The sequence below is a fragment of the Opisthorchis viverrini genome, assembly GCF_000715545.1.
Source record: "Opisthorchis viverrini unplaced genomic scaffold opera_v5_475, whole genome shotgun sequence".
NCBI classification, from domain to species: Eukaryota; Metazoa; Platyhelminthes; class Trematoda; order Opisthorchiida; family Opisthorchiidae; genus Opisthorchis; species Opisthorchis viverrini.
Window position 1 is genome coordinate 202,456 of NW_008752139.1, and position 20,002 is coordinate 222,457.

The following is a 20,002-nucleotide window of genomic DNA, read 5'->3' on the forward strand; positions in this document are numbered from 1 at the left end:
CTATAATCAGACTTTCTGGGGGGGGGGTGTATGCGGGCAGTCAAGCCGGACCAATATATCAATCATTGCTGCTGACCATACTGTGGCACTTCCGAGTTCGGAGTATGATTTCTGAGCAATATCGCTGCGGTACTTCACCTCAATTAAATCGTCATTTTCGGTCAAACAGTCCCCGAGCTTTCGAACAACGAATTCCAATACCTCACTGTATGCGATAGTGCTTGGACTTGGGTGTCTTGTGACTACTCAATGGTACTGACATACCTTATGGCAGCAAACATGGTTCTTTTCAGCTGGCCTCCCTTTATCCAGATCGTTCCAGTAGGCATTAGACTAGACACCGAGTCCATAAATTCCGTTCAACTTCACACTTTAGGGTCTGGTTTATTCTTTCTTTATATAAACCCATACTGATGCATTTTGCGAACTACTCTCATCGTCGTCATCATCATTGTCAGCTGTAAGAACCGTATATCACTTGCGTTCTTTGATCCTGACAATAACCACAGGTTCTATGACTGGTAAGCCACGCGCAAGGTCCAGTAATCCATATTTCCTAATAACAATTGAGATGAATGTTCAGATTATGAGCCGCGTGGAATGGTAGTCAAGTAGATTTTTGCGAACAATCCTACAGATGAATTGCCCAATCATGACATCCTTTAGGTTTATAACAGACTTGCAATCCAAAGAAGCCCGCAATAACTGAAGTTTTGCCTAATTATGTGCAGGAGCAATCTCGATGACTCAGGCTTCGAGCCTACCTTCATGAAATGATGTTTTAAGCTTCGAACTACCTCAGGAGTTTGGTGGGACTCGCTGACTTACTGTTCTACTTTAGTCAGACACGATTAACACTTCGTCAGCTCAAGATGGTTCATTGGTTAAGGCACGAAATTACTGATCAGAAGGTCCGTGGTTCGAACCCGACAGATTCGGTCTAGGCTTGGGCATCCTGGCAGCATCTCGGCCCTCGTAATTCCTTCGGTGCGGAGGGGCATGGCAACTAGGCCTCAAAGGAGTGCTACGACTGGATCGTTCACTCATTCTGTTTTGTGCACTTTCAACAGTTTGTGGAACTATCATGACAGGCTTTCACAATACTTTGGTGATATAAATGGAGAACCTTGACTTTTCGATCTTCGTTACTGTGAGATTTTATGAACAGTCGCAAATCATTTGGTGCACCTTTTGATCTGTTGGTGTGACCAACTGACCACATAAAACGTCTAACCTATGTGGGGTTATGTTTCAAGCTTTTGTTGTGTCTTCTTTGCTTTTTCGGTCTAGTTCATCTATGTGGCTACGGTAGCTGTATGCACACGAACGGGTCCACAAGAAATACAGATTTTGAAAAAGTTCTCTGAGGTACGTGTCTGCTGTTTGTTCGCCTTATCTTTATTCTGATTGCCCGTCTATCTCGACGCTCTCTGGTTTTGATGTTTTTGTTGTTTTCGGTGTTGTTTTTCACCGAATCGTTTTCTCACACGCTCTTAATATACTTTGGACTTTGCGATCCTTCACCACATGTGACGTAACACTTTGAACTTACCCTCAAATTTGGCTCGAAACTCCTTCGTCTGCATTCCGAAGACAAGCCTACATGTGAGCAAATCCATTTAAAGATGACTCACTAACACGAGTGATCAATTGCCGTCGGTTCCTATGCAGATGGAATACCCGGGGCGAAAAAACAGTTGGCCGAAGACAGACATACCCATACTGCTGAGCGCCAGCCGTTCTTATCACCCAGCTTATCCAAATGCATTCGGTGTGTTCGGTATATAAGGGGCGCCACTGGTTGACTAATCCGATAGACACGGCGCCAACTTCATGAAGGGGCGATCACTAGTTGACCTAAAGAGCGTCTACTCCAAAACTAAATGTTTCGCTGTTATGAGGGAAATTTGCATCCTGTGATTGTGCGAATGGAATACTACCACGTTCCGTCTACAACTGTCCCAACAGAGCAGTGAGAAACCAGTACAGCCGTTCTTCGCCATACTTGGCCTCTAGGTAAACAGTTTCCTTATAAAGGAAATCCCTTGAGGATTGTTCCCACAAGCGATAACTGGACAAGGACGCTGCTAGTGCTAGTGCTCTACAATGGATTTACACAGACGTTCCGTTATCATTGGAGGAAACAGTCAGCGCGCTAGTGCCTTCGTGCCCGTGTTTATTTAGTTTAACTGAGGGCAACCTGTATCTCTAGCATGATTGGCTACTGATGGTTTCGGTTCTCTAGTTGATTGCTAGATTCATTCTAGATTTTCTTGCGTTGTGGCCCGATTTCCTCTCAATTGACTGGTTCCTTGGCTGCCTTCGTTGTTCTGATCGACTCCACATACAACTGTTTATCCCTTATATCACTGTCACGGTACCGAACTATATTTTCTCGGTTCGTCAAGACATCACAAAATAAGATCAGCCAAGCCACCTAATGAACACTTGTCATCCCTTGCGCGAATAGCTATGACGATAGTGTTTGATGGCTGGTTGCAGGCCTTGGGGTATCATCCGTTGGTGGAAATTTCAATGAATAGGGACGTGCCCTCACCCTTCGGTTGTTGTTGGACATGTTATCATACCTCTTTAAGGCAGATTTCTCTGAATTATCGAAAAGTGTGGCTTCGTACGCCTCCGTGGGGCAGTGAAAAACGCCAGGGATATTGCACACCCGAATTTCGTTGAGGCGGTGACAAGGATATCTGCTAAGTGCTTCTCAGCCTTATTGAGGAATATACACAGAGCTCGATTCTCTGGGATAAACTCGTTTGGGGGAATAGTGAGTAGCCGGTTTATGACACTAAACTGGTTCTTCTAAAGGTATGATTCAATATTCTTTTACCAACAAATGACAAATCATTCAGTTCGCATCTCTCCAGAAGACAATTAAAGTTACTACCTAAGAGATGCTGTCATAGTCCAGTTTAGCACCCTTTAGCGCCTGCTTCAATCTCACGTTTATAAGTGAGTGTTCCCTTGCTCATTACGGTTACTTGCATCGGATATTCTGTATTCACACCTACGTAGACCGTATATGCTTCGCCCAGCCGTCGGCGAATGGACAGCAAGGGTACTCGCGAGGAGGTTGTCTATCCCAACCTGTTCTTCAGTGTAGACAACTACAGTGAGGTAAGTTGAAATTTGACACGAATACGATGCAGTTATTTTGTCTGCCTTTGCCACCACGTTACCTAACATGTTCTGCTGAGAGCTTCAACACGAGTAGAGAATATTGGCCTGTTGTCGGCGGAGTATTGTGACATGTCGACCTGGTGAGCATATTTTCAGCCAACAGGTGACCTTCGTTGGTTTGTTGAATCACGATACCGGTCACCTTTCGTCATCAGGTTCAGATCTCTCAGTTACCATGAGGGAAAACTTCTGGTAGCTACGTAAGAGACGTTGAGCCTGAACTAATGAGTCCTGATTAGGTGAGCTTGGACACTTCCTCTGGTCAGTCGATGTTTCATATTTGTTCGAGTTTTATCATGGGTGACTGTCCCAACGGACAGTTCGTCGACCGCCAGTCCACCATTTTTGTCTATTTCATTGTCACGACGTCCAAATCCGATGCTTCGCTTTGATAGGTAAAGTAAATTACACTGGGGGAACAAGGGATCGCACAAGTTGGGACATAGACACAAGGCATCTTAGCACTTAAGATGATTTGTCCACTTCAAGAGCCGCTGATTGTGAATGCGCTTTTGTGCGAGGAGTGGTGTCCAAACCCTTTTCAGTTTAACCACTGACTACTGAAGATTCACTTGGACGTTTTTAAGACGTTGGTGGTATCAAATCTACGGGAAGTCCCCCAACAACCCCTCAATGATACGATTTTTCCGCCGACATTGAATTCGTTCACTAGTCCAGGCATAACAACAGGAGTCTTATGTTTTCTTGATGAGGAAGTACTCATAAGGTTGCTGAAAGCCCTCCGGCATCCCACGACCCGTTTTGCCCTTCCTTGGGCCCATGAAGTAGATGCAGTCCATCAGTTTCCGTTAACCTTATGACCTGTTTGAACCCGAATCGGGCCTTCGGTCCTTCGGGGTTCAACACCTCACACCGTGCGCAGACTGGAACCTCGGTGTCAGCTAAACAGTCTTGACATCAGGCGATGATATGTCTAGTTCGAATATATATTGGATCATTATAGGTTAGGTGTAAGTCATCTATCTCCTCCCACATGTTCCCGTTAGTTTCGGCGAAAGTAGATTCCACCATTGACTCCCCCTTCCGTCTCAGTTGTTTTCAGAATGCAGCCTTCGTGACAGCGAATGTCTATGTGTGGAACTCACTGCCTACGATTTATCTGGGCGGTTGCAAGGTGTTTGCTTCCTTGGCACGCTTCAGTATGGTTCTTTGAAGAAATTCCATGACTCAAAGGTTAGTGTTTGTCGTCTAGCATCTGGTCACCTGCCACGAATTCATTTTCGAAAGTTTCGTAATAACAACTTCACTGTAAGGTACTAATCACAGCACTGTTTCGTGCAAAGCCCTATATGTTTCTGAGAGTGCGGTGCTACACGGGATCATTGCATACACAATGGTGTTAAAGTAACAGTACTCCTTAAAATGTACGTCAAGTGGTTTCCAGGTCACCCTGTGCGAGTCTGATGTGTGGCACTTGGTGTTTTTGTTACCCAACAGCAGTTGTCATATGCATGAAAATAAGGCGACTCTGCGATGTGGAATAAGATTGTCCGTTTGGATCACTACCAGTGAATGGAAGAAAGCCTTCGCTGCGGAGTGGCTCATTAGAAAACGCCAACTGGACAGTTACAGACTATTGGACAGGAAGCAGAACTCTCACATGCATCTTGTTTACAAAAACTGAATATCCATCTTCTCCTTGAACGGGTCTTCCTGAACTTTCCCGGATATCCATCAACTGTTGCTCAAATGCAAGCAAATTTCTTAATAGATCTCACTTTTCAAGAGACGCGAAGCGGATTTGCGAGAAAACATACTACTCTCGTGCCCCATCAGTGGTTATCCACCGTACACCCATTTCCGTCCATACCATAAGCCAACTAAGCCCTCTGCTAGTCGCCTGATTTTTGTAGCTAGTAAGAGCATCAATCCGCGCAGCTTGTTTTGCAGAGCACGTACCCGGCCCACCGCTCTGTGATCTTGCAGATACACGGTGAGTATTACTCAAACAGGGCTGAACTGCAAGGTGAGAAGGGGGTCAGGTGGTAGACCCAAACCTTGGTTCGGATGTTGCATCTGGATACATTTTACAAGACGTCCTGTATTTGAATGGACACTTCTTGTTTTAATAACAAGATATTCGAGTAATGCGAATATTTGGACCGCCTTAATGACCAAATTTCCTAGTTCTAATGATAGTCAATCGTGTGAACCTAGAAAACCATCATTTCAACGCCGACTAGGCCCATCACGAATCTGGTCATTGTCCGCAGGGGGCTGGGTGTTACTAGAGGAATTTTAGCTTATATTCATTTGAATTCGTCTGGCTTGATGTATATAGTTATAGTTGTACTTCGCGACACATTGCAGTCTATTTGGCCGGAAGCTTTACATAAGTCAGTGTGGATAGATCCTGTTTGCCGTAACATGTAGCGACATCCGTTGTGTTGTAAATGGTTGATGGAAACGAGTTCTTTCATCGTAAACTGTACGGGGTGGACAACATGCTGTTGGAAGCGCCTGGTGGTCTTTGTCTGAGCATATATTGTTCACCAGGGTCACTGTTCACTCCACCTGGGCGAGATAGCTCAGTGGCAAGAGCGCGAATTTACTGGCAGGAAAGTCCATGGTTCGAACCCAACCTCTGCCTGTCGACTTCCCCTGTCTAGGCTTGGGCAACCTGACAGTATCCCAGCCCTTCTGGTGGAATGGCAGTCAGACACCGAAAGGGTGCCACAGCTGAACGATTTTTTCTTTTCGCCCCCGATTAAGGCATTTGTGGCTGATGAGCTGCTACAGACCGACGTGCTGGTAGATAGTGTCCCTTGAGATGGGTTGGTATGATCGTCAGAGTTACAGGTTTCGTTAAAAATAAGAGCATTTGGACTGGAAAATGATACAACTTCTTGCTGGCACTGCTATCACTCGCTTCCAACAGAGGTAATTTTAATTCAGTCATCTTTAAGGACATGCTTACTGATTTACCCTAGCTTTCTGAGAACACTGTGATGTAAGCGTTCCTTACTGTGGGTTAAAAATACCAGAGAAGCTTCCTTTCTTCCCGATTCATTCATCGCTGTTCCTGAGGCTTATCTGTATAGTGTGCGAGAGGCGAGGACATTGAAATGAAATAGCTCCAATCTTTTGTTCTGTCGTGTGTAACCGACGACCCGAAATGTAGCACTACAGCGGAAGCCCATTGGTCATCACAAGACTCGATCGCTCCATCTGGTTGTCCAGGTGGGCCTCTTCCTTCGATATCGCCTCCTTTCTTAACATTTTACGGTTTCGTGTACTGGGATACCGCCTTAATCGGCTCCCCTCAATTGATGTAGCTCACTCTCCATTACTACTTTTGGAGCCACAGGTGAGAACCGGCAACTTTCTGACGAACAGCGAAGAAGTAGCTAGCTGATGTCAGTACTACGGATTTAACAGCACATTGCACTACCCGAATCCCAGATTCCCGAACCTGTTCTCGCAAGCCCTCCATCTGTACCAAGCTTTGAGGACATCCGACGAAGGTTGTTTGGCAAGCACTTATTTTCATCAGTACTCATTCAAAAAACCCAGTACCTTGATGCCAACTATGCAAAATGTTCCCATCATTGTGGTACATATGGAAATGATCCCATCTTTTTATACATATTGTATGGTGTGGGTTTTTATTATCCTATATCTCGGTTCGAATCATTTTTCGAGATGCTTTCTTTGTGCAATTCATTCACCAAAGCCCTTTGTTTTTAACGTCCTATCAGGCTGCTCCCACGTCTCGTCTTGATACAGCGACTATGCTGAAAAGGCAGTTTGGGACAACGCCTAACAACACCAACCATATACAATCGAGTCGACTGTCGGGTGTGAAGTTCATGCAGGTTCTCGGTCCTCAAGGAAAGGGTCAAGCTGAATTTGCCATTTCACGGGTGAACGAACATCCCGAATGCCGTTGTGGACGTACTGCAGGCCTGGGTTTCATGCACAAGTGTTGTCTTCCTCGGACCTGGCCACCGAATGACAAGGTCTTTTTCGAGTCTCTAGATCATGAACCAATAACGGAACAACCAAAAGGGGTAGGTTATTGCTCTGTCACGTGTTCCAGCTTGTCTTCGAAGTGGTCTCTTAAACATGTGCGGCTGCGATCGCGTCCACTTTGTTCTAGGTCTGATACATGTGACCCAGTTGCATTCACGGACTTTTCAAGGCCAACCAGGATCGATATGTTTGCCATGCTGGTTCAGCACACGACCGATACTTCTATAAATTCTGTAGGTACGCGTCAATAGGGTAAACGGTAATTGTGCCTATGATTGTTGTGGGCTCTGGACTTGTGGTGAGCACCAAGCATATATCCGAATTTAAAGCCACCACATTTCTGCCATAATTTTTCAACGTGTACTATTGACCAAAATGTGCGTGTAAGTCACTCATTGGTAGGTCCACAGAAGCGAGTGGTACATTCCGATATTTTGCTCAGCTTCTTCATTAAACCGAGGTTACCCAACACAGGCCTGAGTCCATTAGTTCGACCTAGATTAATTTGCGGTTCCACACCATATCACTAAATTAAACTCTCCCACGTAAGATCTTATCACACCAGGGACCAGCACTATGCAGAGTCCGAGTTGACAACTGCGATTGACTGGACCCACTCAGCTACCGAACTTAGATTGATGTCATCTACGTACTTTATGTGAACCTGCTCTGTCCGTTCTCCGGAATCTACAAGTACACTTGGAAATGCGATTGCTCGCACACTGGCAGAACATAGTAGTATCTTTCACACTGATTGCCTGCATATATCCTGGTGTTACAATGAAGTCGATTGCTGCCAAGTGAAAGATGTGACCTACCGTCTTCGACAACGAAGTGTTCACTTGTGACAAGTTGCGCGGTTGGCGTTGAAAATTATCTTACAGAACCTGGACTAAACTTATTTGCTCAGAAAGAGTCTGCTCAGGGTTCTGTTTACCTCGCAACTTACCCCCCTCCTTCATCCTTCACTGAAACTCTACTCGTCATGCTGGCATCTTGTTACTAGGCTGTTTTGCTACAGCTGGTGTGTGCTTTACGTGGCGGCTGACGAAACTGAATGGAATGTTAACATCTCACTAATTACCCCTCCATTCTGCATTGGTCGCATGGATGAAACGATCTTAGTGTTTCAAAGTACGATGTGGTCACCCGAGCCGTCAATCCTGAAAGTTCCATCTATTGATCATTCCAGCCACTGTCCTTGGACGTCGAGAAATTCCGGTTTGCTTCTCTGATAAAATGAGCCGATGGGCATCGGGTGGCCGTGTCGGACGCTGCCTTTCAAACTCCAACGTCGTCCCTCCGGTTTACCTGTTTACGGAAACTCCCGTAACCATCGACTTACCGTTCATCTTCTTTTCTGCTTCACAGAACATTCGTTTATCGGTTTGCCTGCTTTTCACATACCCATTTACTCGTACTCGTGGTACGCTGCAAATTGGTATGATAAAGCAGCCCGTAGCAAACCGGAACGAATACCTCAGGAACTTTTAAGCGCGGATTGAATGTGTGAGATGAATGGATTTGGTAGACAGGGCGAATCGCAAATTGCCGTGTCATATCATCTTTAGATGATGAAGTTTGTGTTGTCTGGTGTTTCTAGAACTCATATGACGTTGAAGGGCGGACAACTTGCAACATCCCACTCACTTCGAGGTATCGCAGCAGGAAATCGTTTCAGGCCAGTCATTCTGGCTGTTCCTAGGTGTGCACGACTTTCCCCCTAGGATTTTTTCTGAGCTGGTGTTCAGTGACCTTTCATCGTCATCATCATCATCGACAGCATGACATTAGTGTTCAACACCGATGCTTCACCTTTCATAACAAAGTGGGACCAATCAGGTAAATATCGATTAAGACCTCGGCGCTTTCGGTAAAGTACTGGAGTCTACTGGTTATTTTGCAAACTTTTCCGGGAAAGTGGGACCAACTTCGCTCGCATCTTTGGTGTGACTTGGTTGTACGGTTAGCACACTAAAAGATATCTAATCTTTTTCATTTCATCAATGGCTAGACAGTTAAAACGACTCTTTGTTCGCGTACTCTGGCTGGCTTGACCTTGGTGCGCATCGCTTATGAGCAATCTACATAATAATGACTTGGATGTCTAGCAAAGTGCATCATTGCGGCTTCATGCAGAAAACGAACCCGTGAAGTAAATATCAGCTAAAACAGGTAAACAAGTAGCCACGGTAAAACACCTCAACAAAGATCGTCCGTCAGAAGAACTGGAATGTCTCTAGGTTGGCGATGTTTCTTCTGGAGATGGGGTTTCAAATTCGTGTCCAAGTACCAAATGGTGATCGTCCTATTTACGTTATGACTACTTTATAAAGCTCAAAGTCCTGAGCAATGAGCTTGTCGATTTCTAAGAAACTCAAACACACGCCGGTTTTTCAATGACTTTTAAAAATTGTCCAGTGAACGGTATATTTGTGCTAGATTCAATGACACGTCCGTAAAACTCAGAACTTCGTACAAGCGATGTGGAAGCAGCATACATGGTATGAGTTAACAACAAACGTGTGTGCTTAATCTCAATAATACAGATTCATATGCTTCTATTGCGTCCATTCTTATTAGTGTGGATTTGTCTGTGAGTCGGTCGGAGTTTCACGATTGGCTTACGCTGTCACCTAACCGCAGTCTTCCAAATTTTAGGTTATTTATTGTGTTTGCTTGTTTCAATACAGAAAATGTGAGAGACCATTTCAACTATATTCGTGTTTTGAAATCAGTTTTCATAATGCGAAACTTGAGAAACCAGTGATCTAACATTCTAACCACTGTAGAACCCGTGGAAAGTCTCCGAGCTTTTATGCTTCGTCCGTTGATAAAAATCCGTTTCTGTGACTACCCGCTTGTGATTGGTTTTTTAGATAGCATTCTGAAGATTGCTTACCTGAAGTTCGCATTGGTATAGTTTAAGCATAAGGTTCTGATTGCAGTTTTCTCGTTGAACTTGCCTCGCTTCCGTATGGATAAGTTCTCAGTTACAGAAAATCTAGTTCAGTTAAGTTTGTTCTCTTCGTTGAACCGAACCTGTTCCTTACCTATATGATGTGCTATAGTATGCTATTCAAACATGTTTTGCATTCGCCCTGAGCATGTTTTTCGAGCGATTTGGCCATTGGCTTTATATTGCTCCTTCTAATTTCGAATGCTGGTGCCCCAGCATGCATCCGCATAGACTTGATTGATTTCAAGGAAACTGGAATGAGTAACCCTATGACAGGCTACAACTGATGAAATCGTGAACAATCCACCTGTTAAGGTGGACATATTCTTGTGTGAATCCTGCTACCGTGCGGAGACCCGAAGGACCGGAAATTTTTCTGTTTCAAAAATCTACCATATTCTGTAAAATAGTTGCAATTTTTCGAACATTTTCGTGCATTGGACGCAATCGCGAGCGTTAATTCCTCAGTGGGCATTTTTCGACACAATGAATGGAGGTGGATTTTTTCCACTTTCCCTGATATGACACCATTCTTCAATTTGACGCTAACTCTTGGACAGTCTACCGCCAATTCCACCGTTATGGAGCTTACCATGTGGTTCCCGAGTTTGTAAGAAACTTAAAACAAAATCAGTTTACCGACTGCTATGTCCCCAAGTACGAAGTGAGACTAGTGGAAATTCTGGGACGGGGATTACATCATGAGCCATAAGAAGAACAAAGTCATGAATCTGTTTTCCATGGATGTAGCTGTTCCTCTCTGCACAGTCATCAGGCTTATAGGCCTTCTTTTCACGCGTTACAAGCTTTTATTTTCCAACCCCACCCTCATCTCCAGCACACGTTGCCACTGTTCCAATCTTCGTGCTGGTGACTGACGCAGCGACAACCCTTTGTTATTTTACAGTGTCATGTTTTGCCTTATTAGTCGATCCTCAGTAATTTTGTTGTGTTTTCTTTCTAGTCAGCGGATAACTACGCTTCCGACTGGCCGTCGACCGAGGTTTTGGCTGACTGGTATTGTCTATCCATTTCACCGGAGACAAAAGGACCGCCGCGGAATGTCGACTGGAACTCCTTCACCCCACTTCAAACCGTCCCTTCTTCTGTTCGTTCTGCCGGTGGCAGTACCGAAACTAGTCCGGTCAGACGGCGCGTACCCAGCTCGGCTGACAGAGCCTCAGTTCTGTCGCTTATCGGTTTGGAAAATGTCAGTGATTATCAGAACGGTCTGACCAAACTTCACAATTCTCGCCAATTTCGATCCGGCTTTCATCGACACAGTCCGCGGGTCTCAAAAATACTCGAAAAATTCACAAATCCAGAATTGGCTGATATCAACTCACCTCATGCCCAACTTCCACTTGATGTTCAAGGAGGTGGCACTGAGGTGGATGTCCTCGTTAGCGACGCAGTGAATAAATCCTCAAGGAGAGACAATTCACACGGTTTGTTTGTGACTATGGACAGGTTTACTTCTGTTGGGAGTGTTTAGTTTTTGTGAACATCTTAAAGGAGAACTCCAAGTAAACATAGTACTAATACAGTGGTAGGAGATTCATTGTATGACCGATGTAGTAGTCGACTTGAGGCCACCTTGGAATGTATGTCCGTATTTCTTGTTTGATTCCACTCGTGGCTTGTCAATGGCTTTAGGCTTATTCAATCTGGAGATATCCCAGCTATCGTCTTCCCTCTGGGTTGTTTAACAGACTCGCATTGAAGGAGTACCAAGTGGTTCCTTGTTGGGTTGTAAGGTGAAAGTACCGAATGTCAGATCCTACGCTAGTACAAGGTACTGCTCAGTTTAGCGCACATCTTTGTGGTCGATTTGAAACTACTGACTAAATACGCCAGAAATAACTTGGTTCGCACGTTTTTCTATGAACATTCGAAGTCACTTTGGCTCGGTTGCCCGAGTCATCCTGTCAAAACCGCTCGCACCGGTGAATGATTATTGACTGAGTGCATAACGTTTTCGGGCAGAAACACGCTTTGTTATTCACAGTCGCAAAACTTCAGTGACCGAGAGAAATCGCATTTGTATTCTCGTTTTTCAAAGTCCGGATAATGATATCTTGCCTCTTCCACCCTTTTTAACATAGTTGAATCATTTCTATAAATAGCAATGTGTTTTGAACGGATACCACAGCCAGTTTCATTCTAATATATCTCCGTATAAGCTAGTTCGTGAGTATGTTACCAACACATAGTAAGCACACGCGATAGAGACCCTGGTGTTCTATAAACAAAGGTCTGTTTACATGGTTTACAAGCAGAAAAAGGGACGAATAGTACCAAACAAATCCGTGAATGCTGGTCGTGTAAGAAGACTTTCGAATCAAGGTTTCGTCCTTCAAAGGGAGCCAGTCTATGCTGAAAAGCCGAGAAGCGCCGTACAGCTGTTTCACTCATATCCTACATCCTGCCTAGGTTCGAGTTAATCACATTGCTGATCAGCCGCTCGTGGCCGAACGGCCGTGTGTTCAAGCTATTAGCCGGACGGGTCGCAAGATGAACATTCTGGAGTTTCGTGAGATGCGCACTGCTGATGACGCAGCATAGATTGGCTTCACTTAAAGAACGAAATCTCAATTTGAAAGCTATGAATGTGGCGTCAATACATTTTGATGGTCATGCTGTCATACTAGCGGACAGCGCAGAACTCACCAGTGTGCTCATTTGCCACCTGAAAAATATGTGCAATTATTCCTGTGTTTTGGCTGACTGCTGGATCAGGTACACTAAAATATCTTTGGATATCTGATCACCTGTGTGTACAGTGTGGTGTACAGTTATCTGCCCATCTTTCATCAATTAAAAGAAGCTTGGTGGGTGCATATTGTAGGGAATCAACTGAAATTCGATTCCAGGCTTTCTAGGATTTCGTCCGGCTGGGAGTCTGCATTTCCCACATTTGGTTTCCATGTACAACGAAATGGACACAGCGGATTGTTCGTTCATATCACATTATTGTGGCATCCTTAGCGTTGCCCCGCTTCGTACAAGTTCGCAAAAGCCATGGTTTGTTAATTGGGCTATCATAGTTATCAGTTCCGGTTCTTTCATTCATCACCACACATTCAACTACCGTGTCATCGTATCACCCGGAACAATCGTCCTCACTTATTTATTTCCTCTCACTCGGGTAATTTAGGGCCTCATTCCTGTCCTGATCGCAGCAAACGCTCATTCGGACAATCCCTGTCTTGGTTCAAAGAACGGAGACGGATAACTTCTCCTGCTCTCAATGCAGCTCTGACTTCTCTCAGTCTTCCATCGTACGAAATTCTGACAGGTAGGTGACGCCTACATACTCTTTGGCGCACGTTTCACATGGATCTTTTGAAGTTTAATTGCACCTTTCTGTGAGTCCCTGCGTTCGAAATGTGTGCTCTGTTGTCCTGAGGTCATCACTCGTTATGAGCAAGAAGGTCATTTGGTTAATCGCATGTACGCCCAACCAACCAACCTCAATGATCGCAAAATATTTGGGCTTTCAAGAATCTGACCACATCTTCCCTGCAAATCTTTCAAAACTTGCTTCGTCTTTATCAAAACCCACCACGAAATGAAAAAAGCACATGTACACAATGGCGATTTCATTTGAACAGATGCAGTCTCTCCTCAGACAACAGCAGCAACTGTTTGGATTTATTAATCCTAAGATGACCCACGATACAACAGGTACGGGTTTGTAACACTGAGTACTCACGATCCAATAAGTGTTTCGTGCTGGAGAACAGCTGTTAGACTCCCGAGATCATCAACGCTAATCCCGCGACTGGCCTATCGTGCAAGGTGTGTTGTTGTCCTTCGGTCCCTACCCTCAACACAGATCGTTTAAAGAAACGCACAGATCTTCTGGCTTGACCATTTGATTGAGGGTGGTAAGACAAGGACTTAGTGCACAGACTGCGACGTTCTGAGTCCTTTTGAATATATCCGGTTTCGTCGCCTTTTTTTGTAACATACATTATTGAGTGGCCTGTCCAAGAGGTGTAGCTTGTTGATAAAAACTAATCCTATTAAATCCGAACCAGAAAGATCGGAAACATGACAAATGCCACTAACAATGATGTCGTCGAAAGTAATGAAACAACTGAACTCACCAGAGAGCTTCAGTAGACTGCCGTATGCACTGCGCGCAACTTTTTTGGTTCTGGTTAATGCTGGGCTAAAGAGAAGTTTGCACGTTCTTTTTGAGATGATGGAGAGGTCTGATGCCGTGTCCAGCTGGAGACGAATAGGCGTACCGTTAATGTGCAGTGATACATATTTCCTCCTGTTTACGTGTGGGCGTTGATGAGCGGCCAGAACAACGCGAGCCTTAAGAAGCTTTGAATGGGAAGTTCTGGTTCGAAAATACCTCTTAGGTGCTTGCCTTTTCTCACCGTGACACTGATCTTCTTTGTGTCCAATACGGGAGCACCTGCTGCAGCGGTGTCTTATGAACGGACAAAAGTTGACGAAATGTCATTCACTACATTTCCAGCATGCTTCTTGTCACCCTGACGGACAGTATGCTTCTGAATAGCATGAACAGGATTGCTGGGACCACTTTCTTGTATCATGACAGTATAACGCTTTAAATTCACCATGCGCTGGCATTCCGACGTAATATTCTGTAACGTGACGCCTGGGTTCTGCTCAATCTTGCTGAGGATTCTTGTTCTCATGTCTGCGTCTTCAGATGTCAACCCGCACACAAATACAAGACATTTGAACTCATCCTCTGTCATGCTTCAGAGGTTGAATCGTTCACACTCCTTGTTGACTTTGCTCGCGTACGTAACCCAGTCTTCAGCAGCCTTTTTGCTCAAATTCATGCAGTGAAACCGGCGGCTGAACAACGAAGCCTGTTCTCTGAAGATTAACGATAATACCGCAACGGTTTCATCGAAAGTCAGCTCACTCGGTTTTCTTGGCAAAATGTAGCTCGTAAAACGTTCATGTTCGGCCACTCCGATTTTCCTGACCAACTGTCTTGCTTTCCAGGAATCTTCTCTGTTTCCCAGATCCAATCTGAAAAAGTCTTCAAGCTTGTTGAACCAAGAATCAAAGGTAATGTATGAGATCGGATCGAACTGGAATTCAGGAATCGCGTTGAGCATCGTGTCGATCACTGAAGTGGACGGCTCAATAGTCTGGCTAATCGGCTTCTGCAATGACAATTTTTCGGTCAGTGTCTCGATTAGCTTTAACTGCGCCAGCCCAAATAGTTGGTGCTGTTGTTTGAGGAGGGACTGCATCTGTTCAAATGAGATCACCATTGTGAACACCCGCCTGGCAGTGTTGTATCGTGGGTGGCCGTCTATTGCTTACGCCTGCACTCATCCTGCCAGACTACGCGATAAGGAGAAGACACAGAATTCGGGACACGGCTGTATTGTCAGGACAAAAAATACAGAGAGAGCTTCTGCGTAAATATGTAGGATGACTAAGTGGCCAATTATGTTCGCTCACTTGTTCGTTCTCTACAGCCAATGGTGGCGCGCCGGTCGTGGCCACTTTCAGCCCCACTCCGCTATTGGTATGTTGCTAAGCCGTGTTTGGTGGGCTCCGCCAAGGCACCTGCTATCCGGAACGTGTGGTACCGATGACGACCTTGGGAATACTTCTTTTCCCGTATATGTGCTTTTTCATGTCTGGTTGCGTCCTGACAGAACCAGGTCGTCGGATTTCTCGGAACGTTTAGCTGTGCTAAACAGTGGAAATCTGGAATCGGTTCACACCTGGTAGACAACTGTCTTGCCGCAACAGTGTAATTGAGCTTAGCCCCAAAGCTTATTTGCAGGTACTCGGAACCATCGGGACCCTGAGACGCCAACTCGGTCCGGCTAGTTGTGGTGGACCGCATACGACAGCCATAGGGTCGTACTATTCACTCTAACCAAGTGGAACGACAGCATACCGGTGCGCCACTTAAAAGACATTGAAAGATGATGTAAGCCGATTCTACTTGACACGTCTATGGCTATCCACTCTCGGCACTCATCCAACCCATCGTTCAGAGCATCAGAATCGTTGTGTGCTGTCATTCAGTCTTGTACAGAAAAAGTCGTGAATATACATTCCGTAGAGGACCAGTTAGCAGTACACCTGTCTGTCCTCTGGTGTTCTGGGCATCTCTGGCGCTCTCCATGACCCGTACAACAGTGCAACTTATGTCCGTGCACAACTTCCTGTTATACTGCATGGTGAGCAAATCTGAGACTGCTGACCTCTGTCCAGATGTTATATCTAGGAGCTGATTCCTAATTACCTTAGTGGGAGTTTGTAAAATCAATTTATTCGAAAATTCCGGCCAATTTTTTTTCACATGGAATGGCGTCGAACACAAGTAGAGTTGCTCAAAACTCCTCATATCGAATAAAATTGGAAATGGATTCCAAACTGAGCGGTCGTTTTGAGCCGTTTGTACGTACGGTTATGCGGATTTCAAGAACGGCTTATGAGGGAAATAAATAGGCAAAGGGGAAGGAATATTCTATGGTTAAAACTCCGGGTGAGATGTTTGTGTGGTATTCTCAGCTTTCAAACTGATTTGAAATCTTCAGCTGGCTACTGGAAGATAGTTGTAACGTAAATGCCTGAGATTGCACACTATGGATCACTAAAAAGGAAGAATAAGCCGTTCGCTACTCATGTGCACGCGAAGGTAGGTTGCGCCTTCCCACCAAGATTTGAATATTCATCCGGCAAACAGACTCCAGGACTGCCCATGTTTTCCACGATAAATTTGTTATGAACACATTGAACCAGCTGGTGATGATTACGATCAAAACAAACAGGGAAATGACCTAAAGGTAACGACATGAAGTTAACAGAAGTGGGGATTATAAAACCACTCTGACATACTTCCCTATCCACAGAGGCTTCAGCCTTTCCAAACCATGTTGCCTCAAAAGCGCTATAGGTCTCTTTTGTGTTGTAAGCCTGTCACGGGCATCTTGATCTGGTTCGAGGTGAAGCGTAGAATGGACGAACTTCAGTATTTTTCAGCACCTATAATTCAGAGGTACATATTGTATGGCATTACAGAAGGCTTTCAGTTGGGCAGCCCAACGAGGCGAATGATCGGATATATGTTCGGATTCCAGTAGAATCATACGACTCACTACTATGTGCATATGAATGTTGAACACTTTGTGCATTTTTGGCGTTTAGTGTATTCATGTGGATTGTTATGTTCGCTCAGAATTCAGTTAGTGCAGTTGTGCTTACTTTGTTCAGACAACGGTCTTGAGTCTCATGGTTCGTGTCAAGTAAACAGTACACCATGCTAGCTTAATCGCAGCAGCTCCGTGACTGTGTGATCGCATCTCAGCTGTTTTCACATAATCTGGTCTACATCTTTGTTGTGTTGCTAGCTTAGATATTCCTATTGGTATGTGATGGTGCTTAGCGTGACAGTTGTCCTCGGTAATTAATTGGCTCGATAATTTGGTTTGTGCGGCTACATTTCTTCGCCTCATATTTCTGAAATCAGACAGAAATCTGAACAGAGTTTGGCATTTGTATACGTGTTAGAGGTCACGAAACGTCAATGAAAATTTTCTACGTTCCAGCGGGATTTTCATTGCAGGGGCAAATATCTCCAATTCCTCTGTTTGGTGCGAGGAAAACTCGGGACTACATCTACCGGATGAGCCCGAAGAAGGGCTAAACCGGCCGAGGGTTGTCTAACAGCTTTCATCACTCTTATGGGTAGTATTCCTTCAGGAGAGTACGCCGTGATGTCTCGAATATCGTTCCGACTAAAGCATTAGGTAACCTTTGTGCGGCCCATTTAGTTGAAGAATACCATAAATGAAAGGTTCGGTCGTTAAAATTAAATTGGTTTGTAAATGAATATGTATTTGTTTAAAAGGGCACTGGTGAAGTCAGTTATACGCATCCTGAAAGACAGATGGCAGTATATGCTGTTCAGGATGAGGCACCTTTTGTGTAAGGTGGCATGTAGAACGCGTGGCTAGATTACCTGCTGCATCAAGAAAATGCGTTTCTTGCGGATCTCACTGCAAATTCAATGGTTCAGTTACGCACTAGATCCTTGTTAAAGTTAGGTAGTTGGAGCAAGATACCAACTTGTTGAACCCCATGGTCGTCGTAGTAGTAAAAAAAGCAGTGAATGCTTACCGGTGGTCCTTAAATCATTCCCGCGCGTGCGCTAACTCAAGTTACACAGTAGTCTCAACATTCGTCATAATGGGGTTTCCATTAACAGTGAAGTCATACATCACGTGTGCGAACCTGTGAGAGTGGAGGTCAACATATCCTTCTCTTTGTTGTCACAGGTATGTGGGACCCATGATTTTGCTTGTCATCTCATCGTCAATGCAACGATTACACTGCTTTCACAGCTTTTTCCAACCTTTTCTTGTTCGTGTTGCACGTCGTTGGTGTGCTTCCCACCCTTGCGTGCCTCTACTCTTGCTTTGTGTGCACGATCGTTATATTCGGGATCGATTTATCGAATATGTTGCGACACGGACGGGTCTATTAGGAGGGAATGTCGCGGTTTTAGTTCCACTCATAACCGTAGCTTGTCTTGTCAACCTTATCTGCACTGATTCTTCTCAACTTCTCTGCGTCTCACCTTTCAGACTTGATCGAGGTTCGTCGAGAGCCGATTTTGAATATTAGCGATTGATTTATGTCTGCATCCGAACATTTACGGCTTTTCTCGAACTTTGAGAATACCCACAACTTCAAAAGATTCATGCTTTCATCTTTGTGATGGCTCATCATATGATCGGAAATGTGTAAATATTTCCTCCGTCCTTTATGATCAGATTACTTCAGGTCAACCGCAGCGTTTTTCTGTGAGACCTTAGCATAATATCTTCCCCCTACCCACTGTCTTCACTTGATTGACAATAGCTATCTTCGCCTATCCACTACTGGTTCTGTTCCGATAATTTTATCAACGTCTACCTGTATATCACGCTGAAAATCCACTTCCTTTCGTTTTTTACAATAATGGCGTTGATACAACTGGACAGTCCTATCCTGTCCTCTCTGGTACATCACAGGATAGTTGTCTTTCAGTGTTTTAAGGCTCGAATCAAACCCTAAATGACAATATGGATTTTGCATGCCTGCCCCACCCCAGATGTTTGTTTGTGTAATTCAGAATTTCCTGCTTCGTCAGGTGACGGTTTGAGTTTCCAGATCTGTGCCCTTAAGGGGATACAAACGCAGTTCACCCTGATCCTAAGATCGTCCTTTGTTGTCCCAAAAATATTAAGGTACGTTAGGGTGACGTTATAATGAAGTCAATGGCTCTGATCCTATATTGAACTTGCTTTTGATTCTAACAATCAAAACAGCGTAGGAGCTCTGTTACGTTTTACTGGGGAATCATTTGCAGCGCACAGTGATTTTGTCGACTGTAACTTCAAAGTACTCAGGCTGTGTCAGCGTTGATTGTGAGGCTGGCAACTCATGGTTTCTTGTTTTCGTTTCACCATCGCGGTTTCGCGATAAGGTGATTATTGCAACAACATGATAAGAGGTTTTATCTCGTTACGTAGCTTTTCTCAAACGATATTGGACAAACGCCACATCTTTTGGCTTTGTTGAAAATCGAAAGCAACCGCTCCCAGTCGTATCAGACCCGTGTCAGAGTTCGATTTGTTCGTTTACTATAGGTAGACCACTATTTTCCCGTCTTCACATATTTACTGGGGAACGAATTAATGTCCACAGTTGGCTCTGGATCTTGTTAGTGATGGCGATAGTCATGCGTTGCGATGTTCGAGGACGCCATAGCCAAAATAATATCATTTAGTTTACAACCGTCTGTTGATGCTTTTCAAGTTTGGAGGACTGAATAGTTAATCCCTC

The 20,002-nt window shown here is 44.6% G+C and overlaps 1 protein-coding gene across 1 annotated transcript in view; it reads left to right on the plus strand.

Moving 5' to 3' along the window:
• T265_11322 (hypothetical protein) overlaps nucleotides 1-19,110 on the plus strand; it is a gene marked incomplete at both ends in the record, with an annotated part of 32,763 nt that extends 13,653 nt beyond the window's left edge. Inside the window, 7 exons of the mRNA XM_009177947.1 lie at nucleotides 1,291-1,368; nucleotides 3,034-3,135; nucleotides 4,252-4,392; nucleotides 6,918-7,229; nucleotides 11,115-11,598; nucleotides 13,308-13,448; nucleotides 18,760-19,110. Coding sequence (XP_009176211.1) covers nucleotides 1,291-1,368; nucleotides 3,034-3,135; nucleotides 4,252-4,392; nucleotides 6,918-7,229; nucleotides 11,115-11,598; nucleotides 13,308-13,448; nucleotides 18,760-18,806 — 1,305 coding nt within the window. The remainder of the gene's footprint in view (nucleotides 1-1,290; nucleotides 1,369-3,033; nucleotides 3,136-4,251; nucleotides 4,393-6,917; nucleotides 7,230-11,114; nucleotides 11,599-13,307; nucleotides 13,449-18,759) is intronic.
• Between the last annotated feature and the right edge of the window lie 892 nt (nucleotides 19,111-20,002).